General features: G+C 35.5%; 3 protein-coding genes and 1 pseudogene across 7 annotated transcripts in view; 2 read left to right on the plus strand and 2 right to left on the minus strand.

Annotated features, from left to right (window-relative positions):
- The first annotated feature begins 892 nt into the window (after positions 1 to 892).
- On the plus strand, positions 893 to 1,797 carry LOC143895777 (uncharacterized; annotated as a pseudogene).
- Positions 1,798 to 1,829: 32 nt separating this feature from the next.
- On the plus strand, positions 1,830 to 7,652 carry Tsf1 (transferrin 1). The gene is made up of 10 exons (XM_077403126.1): positions 1,830 to 2,048; positions 2,768 to 2,994; positions 3,413 to 3,716; positions 4,256 to 4,599; positions 4,980 to 5,230; positions 5,449 to 5,684; positions 5,967 to 6,246; positions 6,438 to 6,499; positions 6,579 to 6,841; positions 7,191 to 7,652. The coding sequence occupies exons 1-10, from the start codon at positions 1,976 to 1,978 to the stop codon at positions 7,278 to 7,280; spliced, it is 2,130 nt and encodes a 709-aa protein (XP_077259252.1). The 5' UTR covers positions 1,830 to 1,975; the 3' UTR covers positions 7,281 to 7,652.
- A 144-nt stretch (positions 7,653 to 7,796) lies between these two features.
- On the minus strand, positions 7,797 to 11,876 carry LOC143895786 (uncharacterized). Of its 4 annotated transcripts, none has more exons than XM_077403131.1 (11): positions 11,744 to 11,876; positions 11,072 to 11,487; positions 10,909 to 10,986; positions 10,361 to 10,521; positions 10,006 to 10,264; positions 9,726 to 9,819; positions 9,246 to 9,470; positions 8,844 to 9,005; positions 8,501 to 8,722; positions 8,261 to 8,418; positions 7,797 to 8,053 (listed from the first exon to the last, which is right to left on the minus strand). In XM_077403131.1, exons 2-11 carry the CDS (start codon positions 11,458 to 11,460, stop codon positions 7,888 to 7,890), a joined length of 1,914 nt encoding a protein of 637 aa, XP_077259257.1. In that variant the 5' UTR covers positions 11,461 to 11,487; positions 11,744 to 11,876; the 3' UTR covers positions 7,797 to 7,887. The 4 variants fall into 4 exon arrangements, with proteins under 4 accessions (XP_077259257.1, XP_077259258.1, XP_077259255.1 ...); XM_077403132.1 differs by having other exon boundaries at positions 10,075 to 10,264; positions 11,680 to 11,876; XM_077403129.1 differs by having other exon boundaries at positions 11,680 to 11,876.
- A 145-nt stretch (positions 11,877 to 12,021) lies between these two features.
- Positions 12,022 to 16,511, minus strand: part of LOC143895785 (putative glutamate receptor) — a 5,923-nt gene continuing 1,433 nt past the window's right edge. Inside the window, exons 3-11 of one of the 2 annotated variants that reach the window (XM_077403128.1) lie at positions 16,282 to 16,365; positions 15,606 to 15,914; positions 15,180 to 15,286; positions 13,876 to 14,046; positions 13,351 to 13,583; positions 13,009 to 13,223; positions 12,469 to 12,725; positions 12,311 to 12,389; positions 12,022 to 12,238 (exon numbers count right to left, since the gene is read on the minus strand). In XM_077403128.1, coding sequence (XP_077259254.1) covers positions 12,059 to 12,238; positions 12,311 to 12,389; positions 12,469 to 12,725; positions 13,009 to 13,223; positions 13,351 to 13,583; positions 13,876 to 14,046; positions 15,180 to 15,286; positions 15,606 to 15,914; positions 16,282 to 16,365 — 1,635 coding nt within the window. In that variant the 3' untranslated portion in view covers positions 12,022 to 12,058. Of the gene's footprint in view, positions 12,239 to 12,310; positions 12,390 to 12,468; positions 12,726 to 13,008; positions 13,224 to 13,350; positions 13,584 to 13,875; positions 14,047 to 15,179; positions 15,287 to 15,605; positions 15,918 to 16,281; positions 16,366 to 16,511 lie in introns of both variants that reach the window. The other variant, XM_077403127.1, reaches the window with a different exon arrangement.

The following is a 16,511-nucleotide window of genomic DNA, read 5'->3' on the forward strand; positions in this document are numbered from 1 at the left end:
TGCAATGAAGGAAAATTATTGGTTCCAAGAAACGAATAAGGAAAGTGATATTGCAGCGTCTGAATATTTCTTAGTAAAAATAGAAGAGGATACACACACTCTCTCTTATATATATATATATATTTGAAAATACGGTTCTCTTCATTTTGTTTGAAAAAATAATAGAGAAACATTAAATAATCCTAATAAACATTGATATAATTAATAATATAATTCTCTTAATAGTGGGGTATTTATCTACTTAAAAAAACTTTCTTAATAAAACTTTTAACTAAAATATAGAAATTGTATTTTCTATCCCAATTTTCTAAGATATACATTTTTTTATGTATGTGTTGAATTGTGTAGAAAATACTCGATATTTTGTATTGTATTAAACTTATTTGTACCAACATTATTATTGCTTATCACGTCAATTTTTTTGGAAAAAAGTCTTGCTACACCAACAATCCCGATAACATGATTATTGAAGTAAACTGTAATCGCTCTCTATAAGTCTATTTATTACATAATGTTATTCCATATTGCAGATAACCAATTTACACTTTCGTACTGATATAAACTTATTTTTTAATAGATTATTCTTTACGAGTAACTACTTATGTGTATCACAATACTGTGTCATTTTAACATTTATTTATAACTCGAGGTTCAGAGATTACTTATCGAGTGCTGTTTTGTAACGATAAAACATAAGCACAAACATGGGTTGTTATTTATTTGACTGGTGATCTATTGACAGAAAAAGAGAGAAAGAGAGAACCGTAAATTAGGTGGCATGTGAAGATAACGGGGGGGGGGGAATTACCGTCTGGGGACTTTCCTCATATCAACGAAGGTCCACGCAGTTTTAACTTCGCGATGTGCAATGTGCATTAATATCACAACTTGATGCGTGCGTGTGTGCGTGCGTCGCATCTTCGAAGAACGACCGAAACGCGAAGGATGCGAATTTGTCGAACAAAGCCGCGCGAGGATACGGGTTAAACTTGAAACGAGGAGGCAAACAGGGACCGGACCGATGGAGAAAAATTACTTCAAGGTTTTCCATCCACGATGCAGATGGTAACTTTCCAGGATGGGCGAGGAACCCATCCTGGAAAGTTACCGAGAGTTGAGTTAACGACCGCGGCCAATCCAAGCCCGACCGAAGCTTCAACGATTATCTAGATCTTGGACTTTTACGAACAGGGTGATATTTCTCATCGAAAACCGGAATAATTTTTTCTCCACAAATTACTTAAATGCTGTGACATTTTTTCTTTGACGTCTTAAATTCACATGTATACTTAGTTCCCGATGTTAGCTTTATAATTATTTATGATTATAGAAACTCTATTAATGTACATTTCCAACATATTTTTATTACAAATAGAAATAAAGTTTATTTCAATATTTGCGGGTGCGTGTAAACGTGCGGAATCCACATGAATCATGCATGATATCGTTAAAATTAAAATAAAATTAAATTAGAAGGAAAATCACTTTCTGTGTTTATTAATGCTCAATAATAATTTTCTTAACACGAGAAGCCGGGAGACAAAAACCTGTCTTTCCCCGAAAGGCGACCGCGACGCGCGACGAAGCTGGTATAAGTGCCATCGTCGCGGGAGAGGCGAGGAATCGAATAGATAATGAACGACGATGGCGTCATTACGCGAAACGAACGGAGAAAGAGCGACAACGCGGGGATCGCCAAGCGATTGGGAGAAGGAGAGAAGGAAAAAAAGCGAAACTCCTTCCCCCTACTTCTTTTCCGAGCTGAAATACGAGGAAGAAAAAGACGCATCTATATAAGGCCGTGCGTAGAACGCCGCTCCGGACGGTCTGGACAAGTCGTCGCCGACCATCTGTCTGCGGCCTCACCTGGACTCTGCACTCATCTGCCTCGTCTTCCCGATCGATACCCGATCACGCCAATCTTTTCGGGGAAAATTACCGCATTACCGTAACCCCGCGAGGTGCTGCAATCAAGATGCTACACAGATTCGCGGTGCTTGCGATTTTCGCGGTGGCGGCCGTGTCCGCTACTAGTCCACCACGAGTGTGTAAGTACTTGATGGGAATTGACTGATTCGCAAAAATATGTCGAAAATATTATACAGTAGATTATCTGGCAGTAAGTAAAGAATTTCAAAATGCCGTCTTCTCCGATTATATTTGTGAATTTGAAGACCGAGCGTGTGATTTTCGAGCATCCTGTATTTTCGTATTTACGTTTAATCGTAACGAATAAAATTATTTTTATCGTAGGATAATTAACAGAGATTTAAGAACTATGTTATGTTTGTTAATTCTCATAATCTCATGAAAGTTTAAACGTTTGGTTTAATCTTGAAGTTTCAAATATAAATGTGTGTAATTGGTCAAGAGATGAACTAGAGCCCGAATAGCCCATAATAAGACAAGAGCCTGAGTGTACCGTTCAAAAGAGCCGTTGTGACATTTTTTCACACTTATTTGCTCAAGTGGTCAGAACCCGCCACGCAAGCTTCTTCACCTTGTATGTACGTATTCTAGTGGAGGAGGAAGGTCTTGTCTCCGGATATAATCCTATGCCTATCCGGCCTGCGGCCTGGTACCGTTATAAATCGGATAAATAATCAACCGCTCTCTACTGATAATTACATTCTTGATTATTGCAAGACTCTAAATTTAAATTTTGTCCGCATGTGACATGTACATTCGAAACTGCACCTAACAAAGTAAAAAGAGATGTATTGAGTCATCAATTCGCACGATTCTTCATGAGATATGTTTCGTTCAGTTACGATGTGCATCCCGGAGATATACGCGAAGGAATGCGGGGAGATGATGGAAGAGTCGGCGAATAAAGGTTTCCCGATATCCTGCATTTCCGGACGCGACCGATACGACTGCATCGAGAGAGTCGGCAGAAAGGAAGCAGACATCGTTGCTGTAGATCCGGAGGATATGTATCTCGCGGCGAAAAACAAATTGGCTGAAAAGGCCGGATACACCATCGTCGAACAGGTGATATATATTCAACGATATTTCGAAGTCTAATACAAGAAATAGATCTTTAATCACGAATCTGGCATAGTTAAAAAAAAATTAAACTTAAAATAGACTCTACAAAAAAAAATTGTACACGAAGAAAATGATAGAACTTATGAATGCAGAGAGAAAACAATATTTAATTCAATTCTTTCTACTAACGAACATTATTTATAAAATAAAGAATTATAGTATAAAATTAGAAAGAATATTACATAAATGCACGATTTAAACAGATTGTAAAAATGTAATTTCTTAAAAACTATTTAATTATTTTGAATTAATTAAAGACCTGCTTTTTTCAAAATATTATCCGTTGACATATGATCTCTTGAGAATAGAATATTTATAGTTCGCAGAATTTATAGAATTTATATTATATCTTGTCTATCAGGTGAGGACAAAAGAGGAACCCGACGCGATATATCGTTACGAGGCAGTAGCCGTGATCCACAAGGATCTGGACATTAACAACGTTCAGGGTCTGAAGGGTCTTAAGTCCTGCCACACTGGCGTGGGCCGTAATGTCGGCTACAAAATTCCCATCACGAAGCTGACCGCGATGGGCGTGCTAATCGACATCAACAACCCGGAATATTCCGCTCGCGAGAATGAACTTCGCGCTCTAAGCACGCTCTTCGACAAAGGCTGCCTGGTGGGCACATGGTCACCCGATCCTGCCATCAATCAGAGGCTGAGTAAGTGGCGGTAATCTTCAAAATTTGCGGCGATTGTGTCATGTAGGTGAATTGCCGGCAAAACAATATCATCAGCTGCAAAATAATGCGTACTTAAATCAACTCGCTTCGGGAGACACCAAGTAATTTTCTGTTTTATATTTATATGAAGTTAAATTTAAAGTTTTACGAGTTAAAGTGAGCTCAACAAACTGCGGTGCGAATGAAGGAGTTACGTTAAGTAGAAAGTATAATTGCGTTGCGTAAACGGGCTTACACATTTCTTCTGGTAGTTAACTTTTCTCTTTCACAAGTGGCGAAATAATTAAAGTGTGTGTATTAACAGCGTGCGTCGTAAAATATCGATTTTTAATCGATATCTATTTCTATTTTTACAAAATTTGACACGCATTCAGAATTCGTGGATTATATTATAAGTAAGATCTACTTAAAAAGAATTATTTATAGATGTTAATTTAGAAACATGGTGAGAGCCGTTAATTTTTTAGTTAGATACTTCATGTATACTCTACGACTATGACTTTCATTTTTTTTTCCAGAGGAGACATACAGCAACATGTGCGCTCTTTGCGAGAAACCAAACGTGTGCGATTATCCAGACATATATTCTGGATACGAGGGAGCTCTACGCTGTCTGGCACATAACGGCGGCGACGTCGCCTGGACGAAAGTCATTTACGTGAAGCGTTTCTTCGGTCTGCCCGTCGGAGTTACTCCGGCCGTGCCGACATCCGAAAACCCAGCTGACTTCCGATACTTCTGCCCGGACGGCAGCAAAGTGCCTATTGACGCAGAAACGAAACCGTGCACATGGGCCGCCCGACCGTGGCAGGGATACATGACCAACGGGGCTATCAGCAACAACGCGGAAGCTATCCAAAGAGTGCGTGATTTGTTTCCTAAGAATTTATTTATACATGTTTTTAATGACCAATATCATGAATGTTATACGATACGGGATAAGAATATAAGACTATCTGAAAAATGCACTCCTATATATTACATTAACAGAAATTTTAGAACATACATTACAATTTGTGATAATATTATTATAATTAATTTCAATTAACTTTTAGAAGATAGTAATTAGTTTTCTTACATATTGGCAGAAATTAGTTAATTAATTTTATTGGACATTGCTATACAAAGACTAAAGAAGTAATTCTAAAAAGAAAGAGATATAGTTGAAAAATAATATATTTCTTATAATATATTACATTGCATTTTGGGGAGATTGCGATCTAACTTTGAAAGGTTTTTCAGGAATTGACGCAGCTAGGTCAGATTGGCGAAAACGAGAAGGCAGATTGGTGGGAGGATCTCCTGCTACTTAGCGACAAAACACTGGCTGTCGCTGCACCGCCGGTATCACCGGAAGAGCACTTGAAGAGCGCGAAATACATGGATGTGATTGAAAGAAATTCCGGGGCGCCGGAGAGAGACGCTCGCTGGTGCGTTTGGGATGAATATGCGCTGAACAAGTGTCGCAGTTTTGCTAGAGCCGCGTTCTCCAGGTATAATCACGTATGAGACATCTCGATCGATTAACCTGATGCCTTGTTTCGAAACAAATTTAATTAGTCGTCCTTATTATTTGAACAAATTTTGTTAATTAAGTATCGAGAACGTAAATGAATGAGGCCAATTTTATATCTTACTGAAAATTAAATTGTTTTGATCATAAGAATGTAAGCTTATTAAATCTTGACGTTATACATGTTAATCTATATAGAGACGCCAGACCCAGATTTGATTGCATACTAGAGAAAGACGAGGCTGCTTGCTTGAAGGCTGTCAGAGACAACGGAGCGGATATCACATTGATCGATGGCGGATCAGTAAAACGCGCTATCAACGATTACAACGCGAAACCGATCGTCGCCGAGACCTACGGTAAAGGATCAACGAAAGTCAGCGAGCGACCTGCAGTCGCTGTTATTAAGAGCGGCTCCTCCATAAATGGATTAGGTACGTAGCCAAAATGAATGATAGAATCTATAGTCTATAAGCTCCATAAAATTATATCGGATAAAATGTGTATGTGTTCATACTTTAAAGCTTAACTGGAAACAGATTTTACGTTAACAAAAATATCAATTTAATAAAGACATCAATATTAAAGCAAAATTTTAGGGAAAATATATGATTTGAATGGTTAAAGAAAGTATGCGGAGACAGTAGTTTTATATAAATCTGAAAGAATCTATAATATGCAAATTATTAAAGTTACGTCAATATTCTCGTTCACAGCCGACCTCAGAGGCAAGCCGTCTTGTCACAGCGGTTACGTGGGCGACTTCGCTGGTTACTATGCCCCGATTCGCACACTCAAACTTAACGGGCTTATCAACGAATCTAACGAGATAGATAACTTCTTTTCTAAGTCTTGTGCGCCTGGCGCACCCCTCAACTCAAAGTCCTGTGAACTGTGTGTCGGCAATATTAAGATCGACGACGATCAGGCGAAACAAGCAACAAAATGCAAACCTACGAATGCCGAATATTACAACGGCGGAAAAGGAGCACTCAGGTATTATCGTAGAGTCGTTTCATTAATCTTTTTTGTGCACGCATCTTTGACTAATTTGTATAAATAAATAAAATACAAATTTTTTATTTTAATAAAAAATAAAATTAATTGCATTTAAGTCTTTCCGATTTGACAACAAAAATTATATGCTTGCAGGATTTTATTATTTCAATTTGTGCATCTTCTTTTAGATGTTTGAAGGATGGCAAGGGAGACATTGCGTTCCTACCTTTGACAGCTTTGCAGCAGCTCGGTAAATATAATTTTGTTAAATAAATTACGTATGTAATTATACTTGTGTCACTTCATGGACGTTACATATTGTATTTTAGATAAAGAGAAGGACGACGCTGGCAAACGCGAAGATTACGTCTTGCTCTGCCCGAATGGCGGTCAGGCGCCCATCAACGATTGGGAACGTTGTAATTTAGGTTTGGAGCCACCGAGAATAATTGTTAGCTCGGCCGGGAAGAGCCCGAACTCCCTCGAAGAATTGAAACATGGCATTTTGACTGCGAGCAACTTGTACTCCAAGAATCCGCATCTGCTACGTCTCTTCGGCAGCTGTTGCGACAAACCCAACGTGTTATTCAAGGTCAGTTCATCATTTCCTATTTAGCTAAAATAATTAGGCTACTCGAATTTGTATTACCTGTATAACAAATAGGATGTCAAATATTATATATTATTGGTATACATATACATAAGTATGTACCATTTAATATAGTGATACAATTTATTAGCAAAAATATAAAACTATATTAATTAATTGATTATGTGAGATTTTAGATACAAAACTGAAAGATAATAATTTATTGCTATTGTATAGATTCATAAAAAATATCAAGACTTTTCTATCTTCCTTGCAACATATCGCTCTTTATATTCGTGATTGCAAATTACGGTTCATTTGAAAAATAAATATTATATGGCATTATCTTTAGGATGATGTGCTGGAACTCATGTCCATCGATAACACATGGGACAAGTGGAACGCTTGGGCAGATATTCAACAGGACTATGGCAGTCATTGAAAAAAACTTGACGATCAAGAATGGAACATTACTTGATAGCCCTTGATAATACATAATACATGTGATATTGCTACTCTGTTGCTGTTGCTGAAAAATTATCGCTATTAAGTCATATATCAATATATATATATATATATATATATATATATATATATATATAACCCGAGAGGACTGTTAGATAAATAAAATACTATCGATAACCTCGCTTATGTTTACGCACTGACAAATAACATATTACCGCGATAGAGATTACGCATTTCAATGTTACGACCACCAATCTTCTTTTAAGGAGTTATGCCGAGCGTGGAGTTGAATCAAACGCTTGCTTCTTTAAACTTTCAACAATAAAAAAATTTATTTTTTATTACAGGATACATGTACATTATTATATTCCTTTTCGCATCAGCTCAATAAAATTTTATAAAAGTAAATATTTTTTTTATGTAAAAAAAAACAAATTTTTCATAAACTCTAAAACGTAAACGCGACCAGCGCTATTTAAATATAAATGTTTTTGGTAACAAAATAAATCACACATATCTAAACAATATTATTAAAGAAATTATTAGAGAGGAAGTGTTAAAGCTTGAAAATCCTTTCTGCGCCTCTAATTAATCACGACTGAATTCAGTTTGTCGTGAAGAAACTTGGTGACTCTACCGTACTTGCTACGCATAAACTTTTTATATATAACATGCGAGGTAAACTTATCGTGTTGCAGCGCATGTTGTATTATAAGTCGCTTCGTAGAATTCATCACACGCTCTTCCCATCTAAAAATAAATAAGCCGTGAATTAGTACCGTCTTGCGAAATTTCAAATTAATTTCTTCTTGCAGAACATTCCACAAATTATATATTCTTATATTTGCTTCGTTGCAAGACTAATAATATGTCTGTCGTTTAAGAAAAATGTAACATTCGTTTAAAGACGGAAACCGGAACATTTGTTTTGCGCCCACTTGCTTATCTTTTTCTTACTCTGTCAGCGACTGTTTACTTCTCCAAACTTGGTACCATGCTTGATCCACGTTAACGTCACTCGAATATACAAGTTGAAGCGATAACTCTACCGCAGCTATTGCTATCACATACGTCGGGATATCGCATAAGCTTTCATCCAGCATAGATAAATCGATCTAAAAAAAAAGATGCTTATTTGTTTTTGTGCACAGTTTACATACTAAAGCTGAATCACTGTATATTTATATTTATAATTACCATGTAAGAGCCGCAAAAATAGATTCGCCCCATATCATCCGGTCTAATAATGCTACGCCCACTGTCTCGATTTACATTCAATATGTAGTACGAAAGTAACGAGAACGGATCAGCAAATCGTGTGTTAAACTTAACAGCGGTAAGAATCTTTCTCTCATACGTTAACAAATATTTCTCCTGATTAGTGTATAAATCCTTTGCCAATTGCAGTATTACAGTTGCCTAAAAAGATTATTCGGTTCCGTTAGATATTTAATGAATTTGTATTCAAATTATAATTATTTAAACCTAATTATGATAACATTTTCCTCCAATCTTTTCTCCGAACAAAAAGTTTTATTACCGATGGTATTTTTTGCTCAGGTGCTTCTCGCTTGAGAGTTATCCAAAGACACGCCAGACATAATAATTGTATATCACTTGTTTCCACTAAAATTCGATCAATAGCTACATTAAACAGCTTGACAGTCTGATAAATGATATGCTGCGAGTAGTTGCAGTGTACCTAAGAATTATCGTAATCGTAGAACAAAGATCGAGATTGATATAATTTCGATGAATACATTTTTTCGTTCTAATTAAACTCCATAAAAATATTTTGCGTTTTCGTTATTGATAAATATAAAGATAATTTTTGTATGTTTATGAGCATGAAATAGAAATTTACATCGCTTTCAATAAATTTTTATATCATTATATTAATAGAAAGTATAGAAAGTCCGTAACTGTCCCATGTTATACTCACACCAAGACGAATAATATATCCCACGATGAGTCTTCTTTGTTCCGCGTTTACATTTTCACGCAGGAAACGGGAGGAAAGCCTCGGAGAATTTTCCTCTTTCTTACGTTCAGTTTCTGGAACGTCTTCCAAATAATCATGTATATACATCGCTTCGCAAATATTGTCAAGCTCGTTCTCCTGCTTGGCCAATGATTTCAAGGTCATCATACCTTCTTCGTAACGTACCTTTTCGACAAATGCGAAAACTTTCTTTCATAAATATCACAATAAATATAAGAGATAAAAAATTATTTACATTGATATTACTTTAATACTGAAATTATAGCAATATGCCTGTGTAACTGTAAGACTGTTTTGAAAATACATCTAATTCGCATATCAATTTGTAATTTTACCAAAAAATAACATACTGCTCTATTAACAGTAATTAATAAATATATACACTTTTGTGCTGTTTGTATAAATCATATATTTTTTTACCTCTGCTGCTGGATTCGAGGCGGAAGGAGAACGCGTAGCGATATTAGAATTAGGCATGATCGTGGTGCTCAAATTATTATCTTGAATAAAGTTTCTTAAAAAAAAAATACTTGCAATAATTCAAAATTCGGCAAAGCGTGTTCTATACTTACTTTATTATAATTTATTATTAAAAAAAAAACAATTTTTTTATGTCACTTTTTATTAATAATTAAATATTAATAATATACTAATAGAAAATTTATTTTATTTTATTTCCGCAAATTTCTTTACGATTTACCTCTTATCAACCTGTGCTTTTAAACTTGGCTCATTTTCTAAAATCATTGCAATTTCTTTTGATAAAAACCTTAATACACCCGTCAGGGAGTCGGCTCTTGGTGCCGGTTCTTCAATATTTTCATCCACATTGGTCGTACGATTTTGCGATTGTAAATCTACAGATCCATGGATAACAGAGCTCTTCCGCAATTGGGTTTTGGCACGCGTTTTATCCACATTTTGTATATTGCCCATAATGTTCTTGGGCACAGTACCATCTGAAAAAATTCAGAAATAAAAAAATTTTCTTTTTAATTCATGCTTGCGCATACAACTTTCTTTGGGTCTTCATTATACTATCTTAAAGTACTAACTATGTGGCTTCCTCATTTTATCCTTCCACATTTGGATGCTTGAAAACGTTCGTTTTTTAACATCGTCTGTAAGATGCTTAATTTTTCGATTATCGGATAATTGTGCGACGCAGGGCGAGTATCGCGACAAAAATCGCTGCTTTCTGGTTTCAGAATAAGCTCTAAATAAAAAATAATTTATTAATTTATTAATGTCACGGTAAATATAGAAAGAACGTGTTACGTACGTTATTTACGTTTTATTTATTTGAATTAAGAAAGAAATTGAAGAAAAAATGTAGGAAATTTACAAAAACCATGACATTTTTTCTTATAACAAACATAAAAGTAAACATTAGACGAGGTCAAATGTAATGACATAGAAAAAGTCGAATATCCTCCCTAATATCTGTTACAATTTTGAAAGTAAAATCTGAACAATTTATCCATGCCACATTTTTCTTTTATTCTGTATTTTAAACTAAGTAATATACAAATAAATTATATCATACTGTTTGTATATAGAGAGATTTCTTAAAATGTGGTTTAATCATATGTATAGGAATTACCTCCGATGAAATAATTTGTTATTCATCTCGGTCTCATTCAAAGGAACTATTTGGCGAGAGTTGCTTGAAGAACGTGCTCTGTAGAAAAATAAAAATTTGTTCCTTTGCATTAGCTCTTCACGTTTTAGCTATTCTAACGTTCTTTATTTTGTGTTCTCCTTACCTGCGTAACACGGCGCGTGGACGTAAAGGAGTATCTGTTTTCGTTGTCGATACGATTGCTTTCTCGAGCGTTCTATCTTGTCTCGCTCTAATTTCTTTTCTGCATACGTCTTTTTTCACGCGCGGGCGTGATCGTACGTTCTCATCATTGCCGTCGGAGTAAATCCGAAATTTTGCCTCGCCGACGGAAGAACAACCTTGCACTAACGTTGTACGAACGGCACGATTTTCTGCGTTGAGCGATAAGCCTTTTTTCTTTGCGCCGCCACCGTCATTCCTGCCTTCGGTAGATTTGCCATTTTGTACCGTTGAATGCGGCACATTTTCCTTATCAATGCCATATTTCAAGGCAAATGGTTTGCGATCCGACAGAGGAATCCTTCCCGACATGATTTGGCTTCCAGAAATGTATGTAAGCTAATTTGTCATCGATTAAGAACAATTAAATATAATATTTTTAATATGTACTATAATAACAATTAATCTTTTATATTATCATGTTTAATATATAATATATTCAATATGTATATAAACTGAATAAGTATACATATTGAATATATATTAGAATATATCTCTCTCATATCTTTAACATAATATTACATCAAGTACTTTAATTATTAATTTAATGACTAAAACTGAAAAGTCACAGATCGGTGGAAACACTTTGACAAACCGCGATTTTAACTTGTTGTCGATAGCAACTCTCGAACGAGACTGGCAGAGCAATCAGCAAATCCTAGAACCTACGAGTGTTTGCCCTGACCACAAAATACCGTTCGTTCTACTGATGTAAACAAAGCTATGTGAAATCATAAACACGAGACGAAGAATTTGAAATTCGAAAGAATAATTCGGAGGGATAATCTATCCGTTATTTACTTTGAGTTACTTTGATTTAAATCGGAAAATAAATGAAAGATGTAGAAAGTACATTATAGTTTTAGACGACTGTATGTTTGTCAAATTTTATTAAACAAAATATAACATTCTAACGATGTAACATATTCAGTTGTGAGTTATTCATTCTTAGCTTGACTCGTTTGGAAAAACTGTTGAAGATAACGCGCTCCATAGCGCAGACAAAAAAGCTAACGAGCAACGCGGCGATTATGAGGAGCAACAGAGGTATTATGTCGCCGATCTCGACCGATTTCCACGATGATTTCACCTACAATCAGAGACAAGCGTATCAATCTCTGCCTATTGGTCGATAATTCGCGAAATTTACGAGCGCACGTACACTCCCTTCACTTAGCTGGACCGACCATTGTGTTTCCAGCAAACGCTGCAGGATCCCGCTATCCCTTAGCAGAAGAATACTGCAACAAATAAAATGGAAATTTTTTATCAGAGCAACACTCAATCATCTTAATTTGCGTTAATAAAGTTCGCACGTACTTTGCGTTAATGATACCACGGTACGGGCTATTTGGTTGCAGAGCCATCGCTATGGTGGTCTGCGTGATAACATCCAATGGCTCCAATTTGCAATCGACTTTCTGTTGCAACAATGCTGCCATATTATCTAGTGTCATAAAAGCGTATTTGTCCTCCTTGCAAACGTGTTTCAGGCCGTCCAAGTAATTACTCGGCAAATCAGTCTCTTTCATTAATAATTCATCGAACAGTACACTCATTATTTTATCTGATGTATTCTGTCGTAATAAAATCATCACAAATATATCGTACGTATAGTATATCGTACGTGGAGCTTTCCGTAAATATGATTTTTATGAAAAATGAATAAAAAAAGATACTAGCTTGTTTAAAAAAAAGAATCGAAATAAGAACATATAAATTAAAGTACATAATTTATATATCCTTATATTAATAAAAAATATATTTAATTAATTATAAATTAGGCATTACTTCAAATATACAATATGCTTCCTCCCTGAAATTTTATGGCAAAGATAATCTGAGGATTATTTTAGGCACCTTGAAGAAACTATAGTCGGCCGAATCACGGACCACGCCGAAACGATAGGTCCCATCTTTCAGAAGGCCGTCCATTGTCGTGAAGGGCATGATGAACGTTTTGACAGCAAGGAAACTAATTAAGGCAGCGGAATACGCGGCTAGTATCACGACGGCCGAAAGGTGAATTACGAAATGCACCATTCTCACGGGATCCAGCGTCGATTGTACCATACCTGATGATACCATTTTTCATGAGAAAGAGCAGTCGTATATTTGAAAAAAAATTATACTGAACTACAAGAGAAGCGCAATACTCGAGTGGAGGGGGGGGAGGGAATCATTCGTAGAAGTCAAAGTTACCTTGACTGCAAAACGCTCCTAGGACGAAAAACAAATTTTCTGTAAATCTCGAACGGTCGTCATTTTTAAGATACGGGGACGCGATTGCAAATAATCTCTGAATGAACACGATCAATCCGCTTGTAAGTACGATGAAAAAACCGATGCTGCCCCAGATGTTCGCGGAGAATGGTGCCGTGTAAGCATCCCATTTTAGGTCAGACGTAGCAGGCCTTTTAATATACGCACGACATCTTAAAACAAAGAGAACGTAAATAATAAATTTCAGTTACGTTATTCGGTTCGCAAACTCATAAGTATATTAGTTTTTAATGGACTCGACAAGATCTAACGTCCAGACAGTAAAATACGTTTCCCTTAAATCCTATTAATTTTGCACAAATTTTAATTCGCGCATTCCGGTACTTGTTAGATACAGAGTATTTAAAACTTAGGCATTGGACATCTCAAACTTGTCGCTAAAATGTCGTTCTGTTAGACTTAGATGTATCGTCGATCAGAATTTGTGAAGAAGAAGTATACTACTTGGTCGTGTAAATGGGCGTTGTAAAACTGATGGCATCTAATCTATCCGAGGTCATCATGAACTCCGTCGCCGCGAAGTCGACGTCGTTGTTTATTAACATTCCAATTGCACCCGTACACGAGCCGCTTGATAGACACATACCCCACGACTCAGCCTCCTTGTAAGTGAATCTGCAGCACATTTAAAAATAAAATCAGTTATTTTACAGTCAACAATTTTGTCGCAGCCTGTATGAGAAAGGAATAATCAGTTAGTTTCCGACAACAATTGTATGCTTTTTCCGAAGAAACTTCACAGCGAAACTTCAGCGAAAGCTGTCAAGTTTGAAATTAAATAATTAGAAAATTATGTCAAAATTATCGATAACTCTTTCCGAACAGCAATAGCTGTTGCAGCAATTCCAGAATAAGAGGAAGGAAGAAGGATACAGGATGAAGGAGCAATGATAACGTCATGCTACGCAATTTTACTGCAAAATGGATCAATTTGAAAAGGATCAGAATAACGACGTAACCTTTTTAAAAATATTTATGTCATAATTTTTATCGAACTTGGTAATAAGTGTTTAAATAACGTAGAAAGAGAAATAATTATATTCTATCTATTTAAATATCAATTTAAGCCATTATTATAGATAGTTATTATTTGTTAGATAACTTATTTAAATATCTAGTATGTTTTTTATTTTATTTGTCGCATAAGTTACGCTAATTCAAAATCGATAATTTCTTATACTAAATACTATGCTTTTTTTTATGAGAGAGAACTTTAATATTTTTCAATGAATCCTATGGTATAACTAGGTTTTATCCATCGTATAATCCAAGAACGTATTCGGAAAGACGTCGAAGAAGCGGCGATGGCCGAAAGAGGGAGATCTTCGAGGAAAAAGCGGCGGCTAGCGAGGAAGAATATTTCCGAAAAGAGACCGCGAGACAATTGAAAGAGCTGAAAGAAAAGCAAAAGCAACTTAAAGAAGAGAAAAAGAATAAAATAGCAAAAGAAAATGATAAAGCAGCGGAGAAAGATGATGATAAGCAAAAGAAACCCGATCAAGCCGATAAAGCCACGTCAAAAAAGCCGGGCGAAAAGTGACGTAACATGGGAAGTTGCAATATAATATATTACGGCAATTATTGATTTGTCATAAATTCAATGAATTATATATTTCTATTTGAAAATTGCTATATAATATATAATCGTTAAGTTTAATAATGCTTATCTACAGAGCGTAATTTTATATAATATAATAACTTCCCTCACACACAAACACAATACAGTTTTTATCTAATAGTACACTTACGTGCAATTCAATGCTTCCTGTAACAGCAGTATCACTTGCCCGAAAAAACCACTGATTCCTGTTATCTCATTCCGTTCGTTACGATGAAATATACTGATAGGAGGGTCCTATGCGCACAAAAATATTATGCCGAAGCGAATATCAAGCTCCCTCAAAGATCGATATAATGAACTTTTTATTTAAAAAAAAAAGATTAATAAAAGAATGCAAAGTGATAAGTAATTAATACTTTTTAAAGCACCGTTACGTCTTGCGTGATACAAAAGTAGGAAAGATCATAAAAGTTGATTGTTAATAACCTATTCCACTAATTATCATTAATTTAAATATTATTATAATTGTTATTTTTTTTTCAATGACTGACTAATTGCGTGTTTTCATCGATATAATCGACTCTCTTGCGGAAAATAGGATAAGCGACCTTACCTGGACCGACGCAACGCGTATATTCTGGCCGAAAAGATTGTTCCTTCTTAAAAATAGGCCACGCGTAGGGCCCTTCAGACCATTCCTTACGTCCCATATACCGAACTGCATGGATCTCAATTCTTTCCGTTTGTCAACTTGATAAACTTCGGTGATGATCTCTGTGTCGGTTACGTTGGCGCTACTCTGAGCCACCATGAACTTACAATCAAACGGCACGTAAATCTCGAAGAAAAAGTCCGCGAATTTTGTCTCGTTACTGAAGAATACCAGCCAAGTGGGATAAGCCATCGTGATCCACGTTGAAATCTGCTACATTTTAGCAAATAAACATTCGTGTTGCTCGTTTCGACTTGGAAACTTTCCAGACTTTGCTTTACGAGAAAACGATAACGAAAAAGAGCAGTATATTTCGCGACAAAAAAGAAAGTTTTTCAAAACTTGAACATTTTTCTTCGACATTTTAAAATTTTGAAAATGCACGGAAATAAAACTTGTATTGCATAAAATTTATTTGATTTACATATATTTATTATAATGAAAATTTAGAGAGAAAAAAATGTTTCTTCTATTTTTGTGCGCAATAGTAAAGTAATTTTCTAATATTACTGCAATAATCGAATAACAAATTTAAGTCTCATTAATAGCGTTTTTAAAACTTTTGGAAAATAATTACATGCGCAAAGCCATCCCTTGTATCTTCATAGTCGTTTAGCAGGACGAACAAAGGTCTCTTGATGTGAAAATAAGTTTGCCCGACCTGCAAGCAATCAAATCTCTTCTTCCTTTGGCCAGAGATAAATGCATCATTTAATGCATTTATGTGACAAAAATGATCCTACTATTCATTACGTAGCGCTTTGCTATATACAAAAGAACACTTCGCTTTAATGTTTTCAACAATTA

Source organism: Temnothorax americanus, unplaced genomic scaffold, assembly GCF_048541705.1.
Source record: "Temnothorax americanus isolate GAGA-0224 unplaced genomic scaffold, ASM4854170v1 Scaffold17, whole genome shotgun sequence".
Lineage (NCBI taxonomy): Eukaryota > Metazoa > Arthropoda > Insecta > Hymenoptera > Formicidae > Temnothorax > Temnothorax americanus.